We start from the raw sequence: 23,414 nt of genomic DNA on the forward strand, positions 1-23,414 counted from the left end.
TTGCATCACTTGCTCACCAATGGTTGTGAATGGGTGCCATCAGAATGAGCGCTGATAAAAACATCCCAATAATTATCCACACATCACTCCAGTCCATCAGTTAATGTTGTGTAAAGCCAAAATCAGAGTGTTTGTAAGAAACTAAACCATCATTACGACATTTTTAACTTTAAACCATTGTTTACGGCTAAAATATGAGTCCATTATCCATAATGTTGCTTCCTTCAGTGAAAAAGTGATCTGGTCTGAATCAGGAGAGAAATCAAGCCAAAACAGCTCCTAGTTAAAAAAGTTTTAATGCTGGATTTGTTTCAGCTTTTGTCTTCTCCGGATGTTCACTGATGGACTGGAGTGATGTGGATTATTTGTGATGTTTTTATTCACAGTTTGGACTCTCATTCTGACGGCACCCATTCAATGCAGAGCATCCATTGGTGAGCTACATTTCTCCAAATCTGATGAAGAAAGAAGCCCATCTACACCTCGGATGGCCTGATTGACTTGACCAATCGCATGAGCTTGGGGCGTGGCTATCTGTTTGACTAAACAATGGCAGATGTGGGGAACGTTTTAGTAAACCTTTTTGAAACTCATTATATCAGTTACCGAAATGATGAAATGATTTTAGTATAGTTAGTAATTAAGATAAAGTCTGATATGAGAAGACAAACACACATTCACAGAAATAAAGAAATTCAGTGTCAGTTGGACAATGCATCGTCTTTTCAGGACAAACGAGCAGAAATGCAGAGGATTTCAGAAGGCCGTTTATAGCTGTTTTTCCCCTCGTCCTCCTTCCGTGTCCTCATTCTGTGCGTCTGAAGCCTGAAACACACGGTGGGTTTAGACACGTGTCAGCAGGTGCCGTCCAGTCAGGTTCGCTTCCAGCATTTGACGCAGTAACATGCGGCTGGATGTCCAAACGTCTCACTCAGATCTCCTTTGAACCCTGTTTCGATGTCCGCTCATAGACCTCTAGATTCTTATCCAAATCTGTGGCAGATTCACAGCCGAAAGCGTCTGTGTTGCAGAAGCGGCCTTATTTTCTTCAGCTGGAGCGTTTGCTGGTCTGCTATTTCTGACATTTATAGGCTGACGGCTGTATTTTTAGCTCTTTTCATAGAGGTTTGATTGAATTAGTCCGAGTTCAGAGCTAATACGCAAGTCAAAATCAGGCTGCGTTGGCATTTTATTGTATATTTGTCTGAGACGGGATGACCTCTCAGCCGCGGCATCGTCTCTCGGAGAGATTCATCAAGGGTCATGAACACACAAATACATTTCTTGAACCAATTTTGGCTGTAAAAATAAATAAATCAGTCCTTGAGAACTTATTGAATATACTTTATTAAATGGATAATATTCATATTAACCTTAACTTAATGTTTCTTCAGTAAAACAAAAAAACTGAGATTCAGGTTTTCTCCTGTTATGTGTATTTGTAACGTGTATATTTTTTTCTTGTTTTTTAATAACAAAGATAAAATAATGATAAATGGCCACTTTGGCCTATATATATTTTGTTATAACGTAAAAAGCTTTGTCTAGATAATAGAGAAATTAGTTTGGCTGTAATGCTCTGACAAAATAGTATAACCAACATGACGAAAAAATAAAAAAAGATCTCCTCTGTAATAATCAAACAGCAATAATGCTGATTACAAGAGAAAACCCCATAACTATGATTGTCTGTAAACTCTCAGATACTGAAAGTGTTTTTGTTTATCACTTGTAATTGTCTTTTCCCCCCTTTATTACTTTATATGTGCTTGTGTGTTTCAAAGCTATATTTACTTTACAAAATTATTTAAGTAGTTAAAATGCACAAAATAAATTTGATATAATCATGATGCATCATGATATCGTTGAAATGATAATCGTTATCGAATCGTGAATCCAGTGAAGATTCACACCCCTAATATTAATCATATCACTGTAAATTTAATATGTTTTGGCCAGCAGTTGTGTGCAAATATATATGGATCTGACCGCATGTATGTGTTTATTTCATAATTTGTCTTTTTATCAGAAATGGCAGATATTTAATATTTTGGCAACATTTATTTATTTTAATCCATATTGCAGATGTTTCATATTTTGGGCAGTATTTATTTATTTATTTATTTTATTCTAGGTTGTCAGATTATTTTTTTTCGCCAATATTTTATTTTATTTTTAATGTTCTTAGGCAGATATTTCATCTTGTTGGCTGAAAGTATGTATTTATTTGTGTATTTGTGTAATTAATTTTTTTGTATTATTATTTAATTGGTGCTGTTGGCAGATTTGTAAAATCTTTGAGCAATACTCATATAATTATTTATTTTAATCAACATTGGCAAACATTTGATATTTCAAAACTCTTTCTAATTCAGCTAAATATAAGTAAAAATGAATATTTGACCTCTGATCTCGGTGGAAGTGTGATCTGATCGCATCGTTCATCGCTGGTTTGTTTTGTGTTGTGGTCTGGAATGATGACACGCAGTGACTCTATGCCAGCGGAAACACACGCTCGCACGCAGACGAACATAAAGACATCCATCTGTTTGTGAGGAGTGCAGTGAAACACCACATGGACGTCTGATTGAAACGAGACGCTCCAAGAAATAAGCTATTGGCAAAAATAATGATTGTATTCTAACAGGTTGCCAGAACGGTGTATAGTCTTCCATGGTTTGGACAAACAGGTCATCCAGCCCTAAATTAAAACAAACTAACCTCTACCACGCAAAGCCTTTCTGAAGCAAATCTGCTGGTTTGCAGATGATCTCATTATAAACTATATTAGAGATACACAATAAATTCACTCCATATTGCGTACTGGGGTCAAATGTGCTTTTCATTTATTCATGTATTTATTTTATATAATTAATAATAAAAATAATTAAATAATTTATATTTACAGCAATATTTATTCATTTAATTATTTTTAATTAGTATTGGTAGATATTTGATATTTTTGGTGACATAATTTTTTTGTATCGATATTGGCAAATATTTGATATTTCAGGTAATATTCATACATTGTTTTTTTTTATCATTGGCAAATATTTTATATTTTCACCAATACTAACTTACCAACTTATTTATTTGCTTGTTTGTTTATTTTCTCTGATATCTGGTATTTCTGGCAATATTTCATTCATTCATTCTATATTGACAAATATTTCCTGCAGTATTTATTTATTAATTTATTTTGTAATCATATTTGCAAAGGTTTTTGGAAATATGTATTTCTTTTTTAAATGAAATTGCTAAATATTTGATATTATTTGGCAATTTCTAATTGCTATTGGCAGATACTGGTTATTTATGGCAATATTTATTTATCGGTATTGGCAGATAATTGATATTTGAATCATTTATTATTAATTTATTTATATTGGGTTTTGGTACATATTTCATATTTTGGGGCGATATTTATTTATTTATTTAATCGGTACTGGCAGATATTTAATATTTGTGACAATACCCCCCCCCCCTTTTCTTTTTTAATTGATATTGTCAAACACTTGATATTTCTGGCATTATTTATTTATGGTATATTTGAATCATTATCCTCAGATATTTGATATTTCTGCCAATATTTAATTTATTTAATTTGTATCTGTAGATATTTGATATTTCCAGCAATATTTATCAATTAATTATTTTTTTTTTTAATCAATACTGCCATTTATTTTATATTTTCAAGCTATTTTAAATTGGTATCGCTGGATATTTGATATTTCATTATGCCTATGGGCAGAACTTAAAAGGAACATTTATCAGTTTTTCATACTGTACGATATAATGTAGTTAAGTTCACTCAATGTGAATCCATATATAGAGCACTAGCATGCTGTCCGGTGAAGATGTGCTGATGAAGGCAGGCGTTAGTGGTGTATTTGTTTGGTCTGGACTCAGATCCTCAGTGTTTCTGTCTGCTGGACACTTCGAGTCTCCTTCAGCTTAGCCTGTCTTTTAAAGGCCGCTGAATATTCTTCTGTGGTGCACTATTTATAGCTGCATCCTAATTATCTGTGACCCACCCGCGCTCACACACTGATCAAACACAACACACTGCCGCTGTGTGAGATCGAGATCCAGCGCTTTGTTTCGTTTCGGAGAGCGTTTGATGGAAGTGGTAAACAGCCATCTAGAAGACCCTAGCAACAACATAGCAACCTGCTATAAATCATCTGGTCAAGAAGGATTTTAAGCAGCAGATGCTGGTTTTCTGGCAGCTCTGTACAGATGTTTGCCAAGAGTTGAAGAGATGTCATAAAGTATAACACAATAAACATACACAATATACTCTCTCCATATCGATTACTGCGTGATATATAATGCTGTTCGTTCATTCATCTAATTATTGTATCTGTATTGACAGATTTTTCATATATCCAGCTTTATTTATTTATCTTTTTGTTTGTTTGTTAGTATTGGCAGATATTTTGATATTCCTGGCCAAAAAAACATCCATCCATCCATTCTTTCTTCCATTTATCTGTCCATCCATTCTTCGATTTAGCCGTCCATCCATCCATCCATACATTTACATTTAATTTATGCACTTAGCAGACGCTTTTATCTAAAGCGACTTACATTGCATTCAGGCTAACAATTTTCTCCTAACATGTATTCCTTGGGATTCAAACCCCCAACCTTGCGATTGTTAACACAATGCTCTACCACTTGAGCTATCCATACATACATACATCCATCCTTCCGTTCATCCATCCATCCATTCTTCCATTTATCAATCCATCCATTCATCCATCCATGCATTCATTCATCCATCAATCCATCTATCCATCCATTCTTCCATTCATTAATCCATCCATCTATCCATCCATGCATCCATCCATACATCCACCATTCTTCCATTTATCCATTCATCCATTCGTCCATCCATCCATCCTTCCATTTATCCTTCCATTCATCCATCCATCCATCCATTGTTCTGTTCATTCATTCATTCATTCATTCATTCATTCATTCATTCATTCATCCATTCATCCATCCATCCATCCATACATCCACCATTCTTCCATTCATCCATCCATTCGTCCATCCATCCATCCTTCCATTTATCCTTCCATTCATCCATCCATCCATTGTTCCATTCATTCATTCATCCATCCATCCATCCATACATCCACCATTCTTCCATTTATCCATCCATCCGTCCATCCATCCATCCTTCCATTTATCCGTCCATTCATCATCCATCTATTCTTCCATTTATCCATCCATCCATCAATCCATCCATCCATCCATTCTTCCATTCATCCATTCATCCATTCTTCCATTCATCCATCCATCCATTCGTATTGTCAAATGATATCAAATATTTAATATATTTCCAGCTTTGTTTGTTTGTTTGTTTATTGTTATTGACAGATATTTGATGTGTCTGGCAATATATGCTTATTCATTGATATTTCCAGCTACTGAATATTTCATAGGCAAATTAATTTATCTTAATTGGTATTGGCAGATTGATTAATTGATTGATTGATTGATCTATATTGTATTGATGTGTATGATATGTATTTTTATATTTAATTGTCAGATATTTTAATTTTTCATAAAAAAATATTTATTTAATTAATTTCTAATCGGTTTTGGCAGATATTTTGATATTTGGGGCAATATATAAATATATACATATGCATATTTAATTATTTATTTATTGCATTGGTAGATTTACACAGTGATGCACCAGAGACCACTCAGAACCCTGCTATGTAAACATCTGTATCATGTGGCTCGTGTGTTTCCTCAGGTGCAGGTGTGTGTGACGGACATCATCATGCTCAAAGGCTCTCGGTGATCCACTCCTTCCCATGATTCCTCACCAGGCCGCCCCATGCCAGCCCGTAACCATGACGACCGCTCGCCCCCGCTCGCCCCTCCGTCGCCCGGCGACCGTTTGACTGGATGAGAAACCCGGCCTCCAGTGATGTGATGCACAGGTTCGAGGTTCTTGGGGTTGTGGGGGAAGGTGAGTACCACACCAGACTGAAACACTAGGCTAGAAGAAAGAAATGATGTGGAAAATACAGGATAAAGAAAAACTTGCATCAAATGCCCTGTTTTGTCACAAATGGCCTTGCTTCTTAATGGGGTCACATAATGAAAAATTTGAACTTTTCTTGATCTTTGGAAATAAACGTTTGATGTGCCGCGAGAACTTGCTGTAACCTTCAGGACTCGGGGCAAAAAGCACTTTCATTGAGACTGAGCTGCATTGCCTCGTTTTTGATGTCAGATGTCATGACTGTTTTGGTTTTAATGCCATTTTTTTGTGAGTTTTATCTGAAATAGAGCACTGATGATTGAATTTTAAATTGAATTCACACTTATTTTATCTGAATCTGTGCATCGGTTTCATCAGATCACAGTCTCAGGAGCCTGATTATTTTATTCTGACAAACTGTGCATTTACTGGATTTTACTTAATATCGAGGCATGGAAGCCCCTCCTTGAACTGCCACCTTAACGTGGTGGAGGGGTTTGAGTACCCGAATGACCCTAGGAGCTATGTTGTCCGGGGCTATATGCCCCTGGTAGGGTCTCCCAAGGCAAACAGGTCCTAGGCGACGGGTCAGACTAAGAGCGGTTCAAAACCCCTTATGAGAAGGAACAATCAAAGAACCGTGACGTCGCCCGGTATGGCGCAGCCGGGGCCCCACCCTGGAGCCAGGCCCGGGGTTGGGGCTCGTATGCGAGCGCCTGGTGGCCGGGCCTCCCCCCACGGGGTCCGGCCGGGCTCAGCCCGAAGGAGCGACGTGGGGCCGCCTTCCCGTGGGCTCACCACCTACAGGAGGGACCGTAAGGGGCCGGTGCTTAGACAATCGGGTGGCAGTCGAAGGCGGGGGCCTCGACAGCCCGATCCCTGGACACGGAAACTAGCTCTAGGGACGTGGAACGTCACCTCACTGGCGGGGAAGGAGCCCGAGATTGTGCGTGAGGTAGAGAGGTTCTGACTAGCGATAGTCGGACTCACCTCTACGCACAGCTTGGGCTCTGGTACCACACTCCTCGAGAGAGGATGGACTCTTCACCACTCTGGAGTTGCCCAAGGTGAGAGGCGGCGGGCTGGTGTGGGTTTGCTTATAGCCCCCCAGCTCAGCTGCCATGTGTTGGAGTTTACCCCGGTGAACGAGAGGGTCGCTTCCCTGCGCCTTCGGGTCGGGGATAGGTCTCTCACTGTCGTTTGTGCCTACGGGCCGAACGGCAATGCAGAGTACCCAGCCTTCTTGGAGTCTCTGGGAGGGGTGCTGGAAAGTGCTTCGACTGGGGACTCCGTCGTTTTACTGGGGGACTTCAACGCCCACGTGGGCAACGACAGTGACACCTGGAGGGGCGTGATTGGGAGGAACGGCCCCCCTGATCTGAACCCGAGGTGTGTTCAGTTATTGGACTTCTGTGCTAGTTACAGCTTGTCCATAACGAACACCATGTTCAAGCATAAGGGTGTCCATCAGTACACGTGGCACCAGGACACCCTAGGCCGTAGGTCGATGATTGACTTTGTGGTCGTTTCATCCGACCTCCGGCCGTATGTCTTGGACACTCGGGTGAAGAGAGGGGCGGAGCTGTCAACCGATCACCACCTGGTGGTGAGTTGATTGAGGGTCTGCTGGGAACGTTTGGCCGAGTCTCCTGTCAGAGAGATCTTCAACTCCCACCTGCGGCAGAGCTTCGACCGGATCCCGAGGGAGGCTGGAGATATTGAGTCCGAGTGGACCATGTTCTCCACCTCCATTGTCGAAGCGGCCGCTCGGAGCTGTGGCCGTAAGGTTTCCGGTGCCTGTCGAGGCGGCAATCCCCGAACCCGGTGGTGGACACCGGAAGTAAGGGATGCCGTCAAGCTGAAGAAGGAGTCCTATCGGGCCTGGTTGGCTTGTGGGACTCCAGAGGCAGCTGACAGGTACCGGCAGGCCAAGCGGACTACAGCCCGGGTGGTTGTGGAGGCAAAAACTCGGGCCTGGGAGGAGTTCGGTGAGGCCATGGAGAAGGACTATCGGTCAGCCTCGAAGAGATTCTGGCAAACCGTCCGGCGCCTCAGGAGAGGGAAGCAGTGCCCTACCAACGCTGTTTACAGTAGAGGTGGGGAGCTGTTGACCTCAACTGGGGATGTCGTTGGACGGTGGAAGGAATACTTCGAGGATCTCCTCAATCCCGCTGTCACGTCTTCCATTGAGGAAGCAGAGGCTGAGGGCTCAGATGTGGACTCGTCCATAACCCAAGCTGAAGTCACCGAGGTAGTCAAGAAACTCCTCGGTGGCAAGGCACCGGGGGTGGATGAGATCCGCCCTGAGTACCTCAAGTCTCTGGATGTTGTGGGGCTGTCTTGGCTGACACGCCTCTGCAGCATCGCGTGGCAGTCGGGGACGGTGCCTCTGGGATGGCAGACCGGGGTGGTGGTCCCTCTTTTTAAGAAGGGGGACCGGAGGGTGTGTTCCAACTACAGGGGGATCACACTTCTCAGCCTCCCTGGGAAAGTCTATGCCAGGGTACTGGAGAGGAGAATCCGGCCGATAGTAGAACCTCGGATTCAGGAGGAACAGTGTGGTTTTCGTCCAGGCCGTGGAACACTGGACCAGCTCTATACCCTCTACAGGGTGCTGGAGGGTTCATGGGAGTATGCCCAACCAGTCCACATGTGCTTTGTGGATTTGGAGAAGGCATTCGACTGTGTCCCTCGCGGCGGCCTGTGGAGGGTTCTCCGGGAGTATGGGGTCCGGGGCCCTTTGATAAGGGCTATCCGGTCCCTGTACGAACGGAGCAGGAGCTTGGTTCGTATTGCCAGCTGTAAGTCAGACTTGTTCCCGGTGCGTGTTGGACTCCAGCAGGGCTGCCCTTTGTCGCCGGTTCTGTTCATGATTTTTATGGACAGAATTTCTAGGCGCAGCCAGGGGCCGGAGGGGGTCAGGTTTGGTGACAACACGATTTCGTCTCTGCTCTTTGCGGATGATGTTGTCGTGTTGGCCTCATCAGGCCAGGACCTTCAGCATGCACTGGGACGGTTTGCAGCCGAGTGTGAAGCGGCTGGGATGAGAATCAGCACCTCCAAATCCGAGGCCATGGTCCTCAGTCGGAAAAGGGTGGCTTGCCCACTTCAGGTTGGTGGAGAGTTCCTGCCTCAAGTGGAGGAGTTTAAGTATCTTGGGGTCTTGTTCACGAGTGAGGGAAGGATGGAACGGGAGATTGACAGACGGATCGGTGCAGCTTCTGCAGTAATGCGGTCGATGTACCGGTCTGTCGTGGTGAAGAAAGAGCTGAGCCGCAAGGCGAAGCTCTCGATTTACCGGTCAATCTACGTTCCTACTCTCACCTATGGTCATGAGCTTTGGGTCATGACCGAAAGGACAAGATCCCGGATACAGGCGGCCGAAATGTGCTTTCTCCGCAGGGTGGCTGGGCGATCCCTTAGAGATAGGGTGAGAAGCTCAGTCACCCGGGAGGAGCTCAGAGTAGAGCCGCTGCTCCTCCACATCGAGAGGGGTCAGCTGAGGTGGCTCGGGCATCTGTTCCGGATGCCTCCTGGACGCCTTCCCGGGAAGGTGTTCCGGGCACATCCCACTGGGAGGAGACCCCGGGGGAGACCTAGGACACGCTGGAGAGACTATGTCTCCCGGCTGGCCTGGGAACGCCTCGGTGTCCCCCCAGAAGAGCTGGAGGAAGTGTCTAGGGAGAGGGAAGTCTGGGGTTCTCTGCTTAGACTGCTGCCCCCGCGACCCGGCCCCGGATAAGCGGTAGAAGATGGATGGATGGATGGATGGAGGCATGGAAGAAAACTCAAAATTTGCAGTGTCAGTGTGCTTTCAAGTGGAAATTTGTGTATGGAGAGGAAAATAGTTTTGCATGTCTATATTTTTTTTACATTGTGTACCTCAGTGAGTAGCACTTGAATGACTCCTTTCATACATTTAATTTTACTGTACTCATATATTGTACTTTGTAGTTTGGGGTCAGTTTTATTTATATATTTATTCATTTTTCAACAAGGATGGATTAAATTGCTCAAAAGTGACATTTATAATGTTACAATAGATTTCTGATTCCAATAAATGCCGTTCTTTCGAACTTCCTATTAATCTGTGAATCCTGAAAAATGAAACGCATCAGTTTCCACAAAAATATTCAGTTTTCAACATTGATGATAACTTCTTGAGCAGCAAATTAACATATTAGTAACACTGAAGACTGGAGAAATCATGCTGAAAATTCAGCTTTGATCGCAGGAATAAATTACATTTGAACAGATATTCACATATAAATCAGCTATTTGTAATTGTACAAATATTTCACAATATTACTGTTTTTGCTGTATTTTTAATCAAATAAATGCAGCATCGGTGAGCAGAAGAATCCAAAAATGTACTGACCCCAAACTTGTATAAAGTAGAGTATTTTTGTGTGTGTCTATTCTGCAATATTCAGTCAGGGTCTTTATGTTTAACATGAACGTTGCATTTTTAAAGATCTTGTGCATGACTTATGAATGTGCTGGATCTTCTGGTGATTCTATGTATTGTAGGGATGTGTGTGTTGAGGTGTGTGAAGTCGACCTGCAGATTCTCTCTCTACATTTCATATGAGTGTGTGGTAAAAGTCTCTGGGGATCAGGTTATTTTTACTCTTTCATCCATCTCTCACACTCTGATGCCCCACTAACACCATGGCGAGTGTGTGTGTGTGTGTGCGTGTGTTGAGGAACGCTGTGTGTTAGTTGTGTTCTTTCTCACAATGAGTCTTAAGGGTGAATATCATGAAAACCGTAAAGTTGAGGTAATATTGAACACCAACATTTTGCTTAAATAAAATGAAAGCCATTTACAACATTTTCTTGCCCCATTGTTTTTTAGGACAGTGATGCACATTAAGATGCCAATGGGGTTAATGCCACTGGAATAATGTCAAAATATAATTCACTCTAAAATGAAATATATTTAGTAGCCTTAACCCTAACTTAATTGGAACCATTTGTAAATGATCTTGACTATGGGTTTGCAAAAAATATGTTCGTAAATTATACTATAATGGCAGGTGTATTATAAAATTTGTTAGCTTCTGATCTCCTTATATTTATTTAATTTTAGTTTTATTTTAAATATTGTAAAAAAAAAAAAAAAAGTGTAATTTGCATTTTGTGAAGCCATCAATAAATATATTGAGAGATGTGAGTAGCAGATCAGTTTGAAAAATATTAACATTTTGGAATTTTAAATTGAAAACATTGCGCAGGGCAGTGTAATAATAATAATAATAATAATAATAATAATAATAATAAACACAAGGTCTAGAGACAAGTTTTTATAAAGTTGACCATCTTTTAACATGCCTTTTAAAACAACATGTCATGTGCAACATGCTGCAAAAGATGTGAGATGTGGGCGCAGCATTCAAAGATATCAGTCTAGTGTGTATTTACATAGAAAAACTATAGAAACGCAGTACAGTTGAACGCAAAAACAACCCCTAACTCTACTAGTTTTATTTACGGCAATGCAAAACTATTGATATTGATTCAATAAATAAACTTTAACGTAAAATTGTAAGTAGATAGTTAAATATTCAATCGTTTTTGAAGTTTTTTTGTCCTTAAATTTGGCTTTCTGAAACTTGCCTTAACATTTTGTTAATTATGTTAAGTAATGCTGCTTTATTATCTTATTTTAGTGTGAGTATTTTTACAAATTTATCTAATCTTACAGATATTTGTTGCGTTGCAGTAATGCAATTTTTGGGTATAAAAATAATGTCACATTGCCAAAATCAGTCATCATAAAATAGACATGAACATGCATTGGTTACTTTTAAGATTTTGTGCTATTTTGGGCTCAGAAAGTGTTATTTCAGACCAGAAAACATCCAAAATACACTTTTAAGTGTTTATTTTATTGTATTTTATCTATTTGCGGCTGTAGATTTCAATGAAAATACATATCCTAAAAAGTTTTTTCTCCACTTCAGTAGCTTTTAAAAACACCAAACTTAGCAGTTTTATTCCTCTCTTTATTCTGGAGGTTTTTACTGTGGGGATTGTTCGTATATCATTCACACTGATTGGTATAACCTTTTATACATTACGACATGGTGAAAATGTATTTTTTTCTGGTTGCTGACAGCATATTCAGATTTATGGAGTGATAAAAAGAGAAATCCAAAATCCCTTCAGTAAAAATCTTTGACTCTAATATGTCAACAAAATCAAATACAGAGTTTGAGCCTGGCCTTATCCAGTGTTCATATTTATTTTCTAGAAATGTATGCAAATAAGCGCATATTTACTTGGAACATTTCAGAAAATGTCAAAATGTTTGCAATTCTTAATGTAATCAATTAATTATGGGTGAATATGGTGATATCTAATAGTTAAATGTTTAACCTTATTCACTTGGGGTGTCTGAAATATAGATATAAATATAATTAATGAGATTTACCCATAAGGTCGGTCTTGTTGTCTTTGGTTATTAATGGTCATTAGTAGGGGATTCTAGTTGGTCTTTGACTCCAACAAATCCATTTCAGACGGAAAGTAGCCCAGGGCCCGGGCTGTATAATATAATCCAGATTAACACAATAATGTATAAACAATGGTAGTGTATTAACTGATGCTCTCAGATGAGTGTGTGTGTGTGTGTGTGTGTGTTCAGCTGTCAGTGGATCCGTTTCTCTCTGTTGGCCTTCAGTAGATTAATCTCCTCTCAGCTGTTCTCTTCTCTCTCATATTCCTCTGTTCCCATCCTGACGTCTTTGTCTATCCTCTCGCCGCTCAATGCTAATTGAAAGCCAATTAATTTGGTTGAGCCTTCAGGTGATCTTAAAACTGAAAAGGAACTGAAATGCCTGTCATTGACAAACTTCTACACATCTGCTGCCCAGTGTATTTTTGGTTTTCTTTTAAAGGGATAAGTTCACTCAAAAATTATCACTCTGTCATTATTTATTCCCAATTACACATTATTTTATGTTATTTTAGTGTCATTGGTATACTATTATATATATTTTTGTTAATATTTTTAAATAATTTAAATTACATTTTATATTTATATTTTATTTGTTGTTTCTTCAATGTAATATAAGTTAAAAATGTTGTAATTTTGTGGTTTTTCTTGCATTTTTAGTTTGTTTTAAATGTCTTTGTAGTTTTAAGTTTTTAGTTATTTTAGTATTTAAAATGAATGAAAAAGAGAAATGGGGCTGAAACGATGAATCGACATTATCGACAAAATGGACAGCAAAAAATTGACAACAAATATTGTTGTCGAGTAGTCGTTTGATCTCATATGACCAGTAGCGGCTCTTGACTGTAAATTTAGGTGTGGCAGATTTTGGGTCGTAGCACTAATATATGAAAAACATTTTGTAAACTTTATATTCTAATCTCTGAACACATGCAAAATTTTGGCAAAGATGTCCTTGCGTTATCCTGTGGGTGGCGTGCTAGTGTTGATTGGAAGGCTTGAAAAATATGCATAAAAGTCTGTATTATAATTGCTTTAATATAGCATTTATCACCAGAATGTTACAAGATTTGGTGCAAGTCTATTCTCAGAATAATAATAAAACAAACAGAATGGAACCATACGAAGTCTATTCATGTGAGCCGTTTAAACCAAAGGATTTATATTTTAATTTGATCCACTACTCCACATACTGTAGCGCAAGACTGTAATTCAGCCCTGAATTTGCACTGAGCACAAATGCAACAGAACCTGAAGTATTTGGAAGAATATGTAAATATATGCTGCACGCTTTCCTCTCAATAACTAAATAAGCAAAACAAAAACTGACAGAGGTGAGAAAGCAGCAGTTAAGAAAGCATCTGATTACAGCAATGTGGATGTTTGTATGAGCTCTGAAGTTCGGTACTTCAGTAACATTTATTTATGTAGTACTTTATGCAATAGCCTTAAATCAAGCAGCTTTACAGTATTAAACATGAAAAACCAGAGTCATTGTCGCTTTCAGTTAGAATCAGAAAAATATATGCAGCTCTGCGGTGTGGTGCTCGCTAATGATTAAATCTTTTATTAGTACGAAAAAAAACCCACTTTCAATAAAGTGATAGATCGAAGCTTGATCTAGCTCAGGACTGTTTTGATTATCATAACCCTACACTGTAATTTAAGAGAGATTATGTTATGTCAATAAAATAGTTTATCCAAAATAAAGCATCTTATCACTTATGTTTATATTATTTCTTATTCATAAAAGTAGATGTTAGGCAGAATGATGCCATTCAGTTTAGAGATTCTCGGTCATTTCATTTTGTGTGCCAAATATGTTTATTTGTGTGAATTAATTGTATTATTGTAATTACATAATATGACTTTCAAAACTTTTAACTAACTGCGAAAGATGAATATAATCAATCAAAGTCTACTTATTTGTTTGTTGCATCCCTAAAGAGAAATGATGCCTTGACAACTAGCTGAAATAAAATAATTGTAAGCTTTTTATATATTAAGTAATGTTTATTTTATATTATTTTTAAGTAATGAAAACATTTTTATAATAATTATAATAAGTCTAGTTACCAAATCTGTATGACTTTATTTCTTCTGTGCAGTGTTATTTTAGAATTATTTATATACTATAAAAGTTTGTATTTTTGTATATTTTGAATTGCCTTTTATTTTTTACATTTTCATTAAATTTTCATATTTAATTTTATTCAAAGTTTAATCACAATTATTTCGAATTGAGTTGTGCATTTGTCATTTTGCATTAGTATTTGTTTTAAAAACATTTCTATAGTTTTTTTTATTTTAGTTATAGTTTTATAACAGATTTAGTAGTTCTTTTCAGTTAGTTGTCAGACACATTTCTAATTTTATTTTCTATTTAATTTAAGCTTTTGCAACCTAATTGTATATTTTGCTTTAATTTCAGCTTAATTTTATAAATCAAATGTTTTTAATTGATATGCATGTTTTAATTTTAGTTTTAGTTAATAAAAACAACACTGCTTCTGTGAAACAAAATAATATATTTCACTTTCATTTGTATAACAACACAAAAACAATACATTCTTTAAAATGCCTGCTTTAGTGTTTCACAGAAGTCATACAAATTTGATTTTTAGATGAACTTCTCAAGCATTTGCACTAATTTGAATGCACTTTCAGTAACAAAAACAGCATCAAAATGTAAACTCATTTAACAGTTTATGAAGGCGAACTACATTTCCCATCATTCTGTGCAGCAGCATGATATTGATAATATTGACAGAGCATCACTTACACTCAAATCACCTTTTATTGCATTAGTCCTAAAATACATCCTGTTTTCATTAATAAGCTAAACATAGAGAAACAAATATGAATTGAATTTGATTCCGTTTAATTGTCTAGAATATGATTAGAATTATGACCTCCAAACTTGCATGAACAGCACAGGAAGAATTCAAGAAAGCCATTGGCCTGTTTTTGGCCTAGCAGTAAAACCAGTCCAAAAAAAGAGAGAGAGAGAGATTGTGCATAATTCAAGATCGTCACATTGAGTCCTTGAATGTTTCCCTATTCAGGAAAAATCGAAAAACAAACGCTGATGGAAAGTCTCTGTGACTTTTGCGCCTGTAAAAACAGGTCACAGTTCCACTTCGATGGCCTCATTTTTATTCTTTTTTTTTTCTATTGCGGCTCTGGAAAAGCAGGTTGAGCTAGATATGTCTTAAAGATTGGTATGTTTCACATGAGTCTGGAGATTCACTGCCTTGTCACTCGCTCACTATTTCTCCTCGTTGGATTGGTCGAGATACGTGTGGCTCTCCTCCTGATTGGCTGAGGCAGAGAAGTGGGCGGGGCTTCAGTGTAGTTTACCAGCATCACATCTTCTCGTGTGTGTGTGTGTGTGTGTGTGTGCTATTTTAATTTATTTATTTTGGTTATTTTGGTTTCAGTGCAGCTGATGTCATCGCATTTGTGAAGTTGAGGATAATTAATGTGACTCAGAGAAACAAACGCTTCACATGATCCCAGAGGAGCAGTTTACTGCTCTTTTCTAGCAAGGCAGCTCAGTTATGTTTTGGTTAATTATCAGCTTTGTTTGATTAGGAGAAATAAAAATAGTCTTATGCAGTAGAGTCAAGTATCAAATCATCCTGAGATCTGTTCTAGAACTCCTATTTAAAAATGTTTTTGTTCATTAATATAAAGCTATAATAATAATGATAATTAGCATTACAAAATAATTTTGTCTTAAAAACTAAGAAATGTTTCCCTGGCAACTAAATGAAATGGGGTAAAATGAGTTGTAGTACTAAACTGAAAATAAATTCTAATGCGATTAATCACAATTAATAGTTTGATAGCACTAATATATATAATTGTAAATTAACATGAAATTAAAGCAAAAATCAGTTTTAGTATTATTTATATTCTGTTAATTACATTCAGATTTTGAATTGGTGTTTAATTTGATATAATTTCATTTATCATGTTTGTTTTAGCTTAAATGTTGTTATTTTTTTATTTTTATTTTGTCATTTTATTGTGTAGATAAATTTTTATTTCAGTTTTAGATTTAGTTTTTATTCATTAGTCCTTTGCGTTTCTAATGCTTTAATTTAATTTAATTTAATTTAATTTAATTTAATTTAATTTAATTTAATTTAATTTAATTTAATTTAATTTAATTTAATTTTTAATTTTTAATTTTTAATTTTTAATTTTTAATTTAATTTAATTTAATTTAATTTAATTTAATTTAATTTTTAATTTAATTTAATTTAATTTAATTTAATTTAATTTAATTTAATTTAATTTAATTTAATTTAATTTAATTTAATTTAAGTTAAGTTAAGTTAAGTTAAATTATGTTAAAATATGATTCCAGTTAGTTCTTTTAATGCTTTAGCGTAAATTTAAGTTAGTTGTCAAGGTAACATTTAAAATTTTCATTAAGTTTAAGTTTTTTTATCTAAAATTTAAATTAGATTTTATTTCAGCTGTATTTCAATTAACCAAAATGATTTTAGTTATAGCTTTATTTGTAGTTAACAATAATAACAGGGCATTTAAGAGATCTCCAAATGCTCTCCATTTAATCTCATTGTTGTCTAATAGAGATATTAAAGTGATTTAATGTCTGATCTCTCTCTCTCACGGTCCCCTGCAGCAGAGGCTGGACTGAAATCATCCTGATCCATCTTAAATGTCTCTCTCTTTTCATTATTCATGACAGTGAAGTGATCAAATCTTAACGTCTTATTATCTCAGAATATGAATCGGTGAGTTCATCATCGTTAATCTATGGGTAGAAAAGCAAGCTACAGCAAATGTTTCAGTTAGTCCACATTTATCTTCTTTATCTTTAACTTCTTTTCTGACTCTTTGTTCTTTCATTTTCTGGGTAAAAGTGTTTATTTTAGTATTATTATTTATATACTAGTATAATGTTTATTAATATTTATTAGCTTAATTTTTTATTTTTATTAATTTTGTTTAGTAATTTTGTGCTTTTTTAATTTAAATGTTTATTAGTTATTATTATTATTATTATTAGCTTTCATTTATTTGGTTTCAGTTTTAATGTAGCACTTCAGATGATCTAATAAATTTTTTATATATTTTTATATATATATATATATATATATATATATATATATATGTTATTTCTAATGTAAATATCAACACATCAATTATTAAATAAAACAAAAAATTATATGTATATATATACATACACACACACACACACACACACACAATGCAACATAAGATATAATGTATAATGTACAGTATACAGTATATAATGTGGATTTATAATGTGTTGTGTACATATAATAACTTGTTATTTTTATTAATTTATTATTTTGTTTATATATACACACACACACAAACACATTTTATTGTTTTTGTTTATTCATTTTTTTCAGTGTGTTCAGTAAATGCATGATCAATGAGTCAGTGATTAATAGTCATGACCTCAACATTAACCAAAATAATCATAATTATGTCTTTCCATCATCAAGCAGACTGATAATACTCGCTGTAAGTCTCTCTGTCTCTCACATTGAGCAGGTTGTGCTAAACGTGTCTCTTCTCGGATGCTGGCTGGGATCTCGGGATGAGCTCAGCTCTGCGTCTCCTGCGGGACACTCGTTTTGTGCCACAGATATGATCCTCACTGCCAAAACCGTCAGAAACGCTGCGTTCACAGACACCTGAGCTCCAGTCCACAGAGGGTTTGGGCTCATACGAGACTCCTAATGAATCGGGCTGTTAAACAAACGTGTTCACAGAGACAGGTAGAGACAGGTGGAACTGGGTGAAGGTTGGAGTAAAACCTGTTTGTTTCTCTCTGTTTCTCTGGCAGGAGCGTACGGAGTCGTCCTGAAGTGCAGACACAAGGTAAGATTTCAGAGAAACCAGTTCAGAGCGTGTCGTTTTTAAGCACACCACACACAGTTCATCTCATCCGCTACATGTTTGGCTCAAAAAGTGTGTGTGTTCACAAAAAGTGTGGCTTGGAAAGCATACAAGTCCATACTAATGACTCATTTTGAAATAAAGCAGCATGTAGTATTCTACACATATACTGTGCAGTGATTTTCTGTCTGTTAATGTGCAATAATAGTGTATCCCATAATGCAATCATGCACTCATAACATAAACACACCCACACCCACACCCACACACACACACACACACACACACACACACACACACACACACCCGCACACGCACGCACGCACACACACACACACACACACGCACACACACACCCACGCACACGCACGCACACACACGCACGCACACACACACACACACACACGCACACACACACCCACGCACACGCACGCACACACACCCACACGCACACACCCACGCACGCACACACACCCACACCCACGCACGCACACACACACACACACGCACGCACGCACACACACACACACACCCACACACCCACGCACACACACCCACACGCACACACACCCACACCCACGCACGCACACACACACACACACGCACGCACGCACACACACACACACACCCACACACCCACGCACACACACCCACACGCACACACACACGCACGCACGCACCCACACACACACACACCCACGCACGCACACACACACACGCACACACACACACACGCACACACACACGCACGCACACACACACACACACACACACACACCCACGCACCCACGCACGCACACACACACACACACCCACACGCACACACACACGCACGCACGCACGCACACACACACACACACACACACCCACGCACACGCACGCAGTATTTAATTTAAAAGCAACTAATGCAAAGTTGCATTAGCTGCATTCGCAAAATAGATACACAGTATTTAGTGTATATATATATATATATATTCAATTTGTCTAAAGATAAAGGTTTTGGTCAAGAAAATATATTGTATTTTAAAGGAATGAATACTTTTATTATTCGAGGACACATTAAATTGATCAAAAAGTGACAGTAAAGACATTTAAAATGGAGCAAAAGATTAATATTTCTAATAAATGCTGTCCTTCTGAACTTTCTATTCATCTTTGAATCCTGAAAAATAAAATACATCACAATTTCCACAAAAATATTGGTTCGAAAAAAACCTTATTTCAACGCTGATAATAATCAGAAATGTTTCATATTATTCTGATTTCTGAAGATCATGTGACACTGAAGACTGGAGGAATGATGCTGGAAATACAGCGGAGCATCACAGGAATAAATTACACTCTCAGATTCACACAGAAAACAGTTACTTTAAATACTAAAAATATTTCACAATTTGAACAGTATTTTTGATCAAATAAGTGCAGCAGAAGAGACTTCTGTGCTGTATTACTGTACAGTCTGCCGTGTTAAAGTAAGAACAGTAACAGGTTTGTGTTCAGCGTGGACAGAAAGTGTGGTGATGTGACATATGGTGAGTTTATCTATTAATATCTCCTCCGGTCATAACTCATGAGCAGTGCTGGTCGTAGCGCCCCGCGGCCGACAGACAGATGGTCTCTGTGTTCACGGCTCTCAGTCTCCATCTCTGACCCAAACACACTTCTGATCTCTCGCTCTCACACACCTCTCAGTGTGGAGTCTGCAGAGAACAAGTGATTGACAGACTCTAGACATGTTTACATGCACTGAAGCTCACACAGTGTTCACATGTGCATTACAAAACTACCCAGTCACTGCCTAAATAGCAAATAATGTACAATTTATTTTAATCAATATAGATGCAAATGTATTCTTATTTCCTTTATGATATGTGCAAAAGTGTGCGCTGGGAACTTGGACATTTTTTGAATTGTTATATTATTTTGTTGTATTATTATTGATTATTATGCACACACACACACACACACACACACACATATATATATGTCTATATATATATATATATATATATTAATGACTTATTTTATTAATAATTGTATTATACACACACATTTATATAATTATTATTATTATATTCATAATTACTTCAGGCAAACTTCGGCATATGCAAAATGTGTTTGTTTTTATCTATATTTTTATTTATTTTAATCACATTTTATTTTAATCAAATTAATTTAATTTATTCTTATTTTATTATCTATGTATTTTAAAATAAAAAAATGCATGGTTTACATTATTGTGTTCTTATTAAATATAATACACATATTTATTTTATGGTTATTTATCTTATGATTATTATTTTAATAATTTATTATGTTATGTTTAGTTTAATTTCTTCCTGTCATTCAGGTTATTTCAGCTCTTCACAATGCCATCAAATCTAATCACTTGTGCCCATAAGCTAAAATCTGCTGTAATGTAATAAAATATTTGCAGTTAATAAATTGCTTGCATTAAAATCAAAGCATTGAATCCGAATTGTCCTCAGATCTGCAGATGATGCAAATAAGATTGAAACATACTACATTTATACGCAGTGTTGGGAAGGTTACTTTGGAAATGTAATAGGTTACAGATTACAAGTTACCCTGTTTAAAATGTAATAGTAGTGTAACTTTTTCAATTACTTCATTAAAGTAATGTAACTAATTACTTTTGAGTACTTTTTGATTACTTTTCTAAATTTGTGAAAATTAAAGAATAATAAATAAAAGCATATACATCAACTTAAATACATTTATCTAATAAGCATGTGACGTATTCTGTGTAATAAACTCCTGAAACATTGGTTATTTTTTTTAAACTGCTGTTTCTGTATATGATGATAGTTTTCTCAAAATAAGTAAAATGCACATGAAGTGACACAGAGCAGTTCTAGAAATTATGTTTATGTGCTCGTGTACTCCTATATTGAGGCGGCAGAGGTTGAAAACACTGCGAGCTTCAGTAGGCCTATGTACGTGTAGTAAATGAAACCATGTCTTTGCCATTAATTTACAGGAGGGGCGGACTGGTAAAAAAATTCAGACTGGAGAAAAAAACTCATACAAACAAATTCATGGACAAAACTATTTTTTATCTATTTTAAATCTTTAATTTGGGGACATGCAAAATAATTAAAAGTTCTCTCCTGAACTGCACCTTCACTTCCATTTTTCTCTTCAGTCTCTTTATTTTGCCCTGTTATCCATCTCTCTCATGACTTTAATACTCAAGATTGAACAAAACTATACTTTACAATACAATACTCTACAGTACAATATCTTTATAGAAAAATCCTAATACTGTACATGAGTCATGTTTTTCCCTTACAAAAGTTAAACATGCTTTTATTAGCCTATATAAAAGTAAAATAACCTTGTTTTTTTTTTTTTTTTTTTGCAAATGGATTTGTATTTATTTTTAAATAAATACATTTGTAAAATAATTTTACATTTTTGGTTACCACAGTTAAACAATAGTAACCATTTTCTCTGGATTTATAGTTAAATATTAAAATGTTAATTTTCGTAAGGGTTGTGTTGTTGTCTGTCGTAGCTCACTAAACCTATGAAAAAATCGGATTTTTTTTTCAGCTAAATTCCTACTGTAACATTACAACTGATAATAATGATGTCCTTTATATATTATTTTGAGTGATGACTGATGAGCAACGTGCTGCTGCTTGATTAAATAAAAAAAAAAACAAAGACAAAAAAAGCATCTTTACAGATGAAACTGACCTGAAACCCTGAACAGTAGTTCTGCTTCTCTGCTCCAGCAGTCCACTCTCTCTCTCTCTCTCTCTCTCTCTCTCTCTCTCTCTCTCTCTCTCTCTCTCTCTCTCTCTCTCTCTCTCTCTCTCGCATTGATTACTCTGAGTCTGATCCAAACCGTTTGGCGGAGGCGCGGAGAGCGCGCGAGTCATGACTAACACTTCATGATTTATTAGAGATTTAATTATCAAATGGCGGATTCGCAAATGATCGCTTTAGTACATTCGGCAGGCAATTATACAATAATGATATTAAATAGTGGGACAAAATCGGCTGCCAGACCACCGGGAATTGTCCTGGTTCTCCCGGTGTCCAGTCCGCGCCTGATTTCCACAGACACGCAGAATGTGCAGGAGACATATATTGCATTTTTGGGGCTTAATATTCACAGACACTAGTCCATGTCATGTTTTGATTCAAGTGTACTGACATACTTTTGATTTAGTCATCCAAAATGTGGCATATTCCGTCCGCGTTAGGCATTCCGTTTTTATGACTGGATTCTACGAACCAGACTGTATTTCCGCATCCCGGAAATTATTAGGGCGGTATGTCTCAGAATAGTCAGTGCAATTTGGGAAAGAAATCAGTTAAATCTGTATGTGGATGTGTGTAAATATTCAAATGTAATCCCCTTTGTAATCGTTAAAAATTTCATAAGTAACTGTAATTTAATTACTCATTTTTTCGTAGTAACTGTAACTAATTACAGTTACAATAATTTTGTAATTAAATTACGTAACGCCGTTACATGTAACTAGTTACTCCCCAACACTGTTTATACGTATCATGTAACTAGATATGCATGATTCACATGATTCACATTGAAAATATACTGGATTAGTAAATTTAGTATTTAATGTCACCACAAGAGACGCGATAACACTTAGTGAACACTGTCGTCTTCTACGGTCAGTTTTCTCTTTCATCTGAAATAATGTCATGGTGAAGCAACAGTTTGACAGCGAGAAACCTTCCCTTCCTCCGCCTCAGATCACTGTGTGTGTGTGTGTGTGTTCTCTGCTGCACCTGGCTATTGAGATGAAAGCAACAGTGTCAGAATAAAGGCCTGTGGCTGGAATAATCAGATTTATAATTCAGACTGACTGTGATCTATAGCCAACACAGCTGCACCCGACAAACCACACACACACACACACACACACACACACACACACACACACACACACACACACACACACACTGTTACTCCCTTTATCAAAATAAGGGAGTCACCACACACCACAGCTAATTATAAAGTGAATTTATTTGTCCATATTAGAC

The 23,414-nt window shown here is 37.0% G+C and overlaps 1 protein-coding gene across 5 annotated transcripts in view; it reads left to right on the plus strand.

Moving 5' to 3' along the window:
* LOC132118561 (cyclin-dependent kinase-like 5) overlaps positions 1-23,414 on the plus strand; it is a 61,435-nt gene that overhangs the window by 1,967 nt on the left and 36,054 nt on the right. For 4 of the 5 annotated variants that reach the window (XM_059528491.1, XM_059528495.1, XM_059528494.1 and 1 more), the window contains exons 2-3: positions 5,774-5,992; positions 18,322-18,356. In XM_059528491.1, coding sequence (XP_059384474.1) covers positions 5,929-5,992; positions 18,322-18,356 — 99 coding nt within the window. In that variant the 5' untranslated portion in view covers positions 5,774-5,928. The remainder of the gene's footprint in view (positions 1-5,773; positions 5,993-18,321; positions 18,357-23,414) is intronic. The other variant, XM_059528493.1, reaches the window with a different exon arrangement.

This window comes from Carassius carassius, chromosome 37, assembly GCF_963082965.1.
Source record: "Carassius carassius chromosome 37, fCarCar2.1, whole genome shotgun sequence".
Taxonomy (NCBI): Eukaryota; Metazoa; Chordata; class Actinopteri; order Cypriniformes; family Cyprinidae; genus Carassius; species Carassius carassius.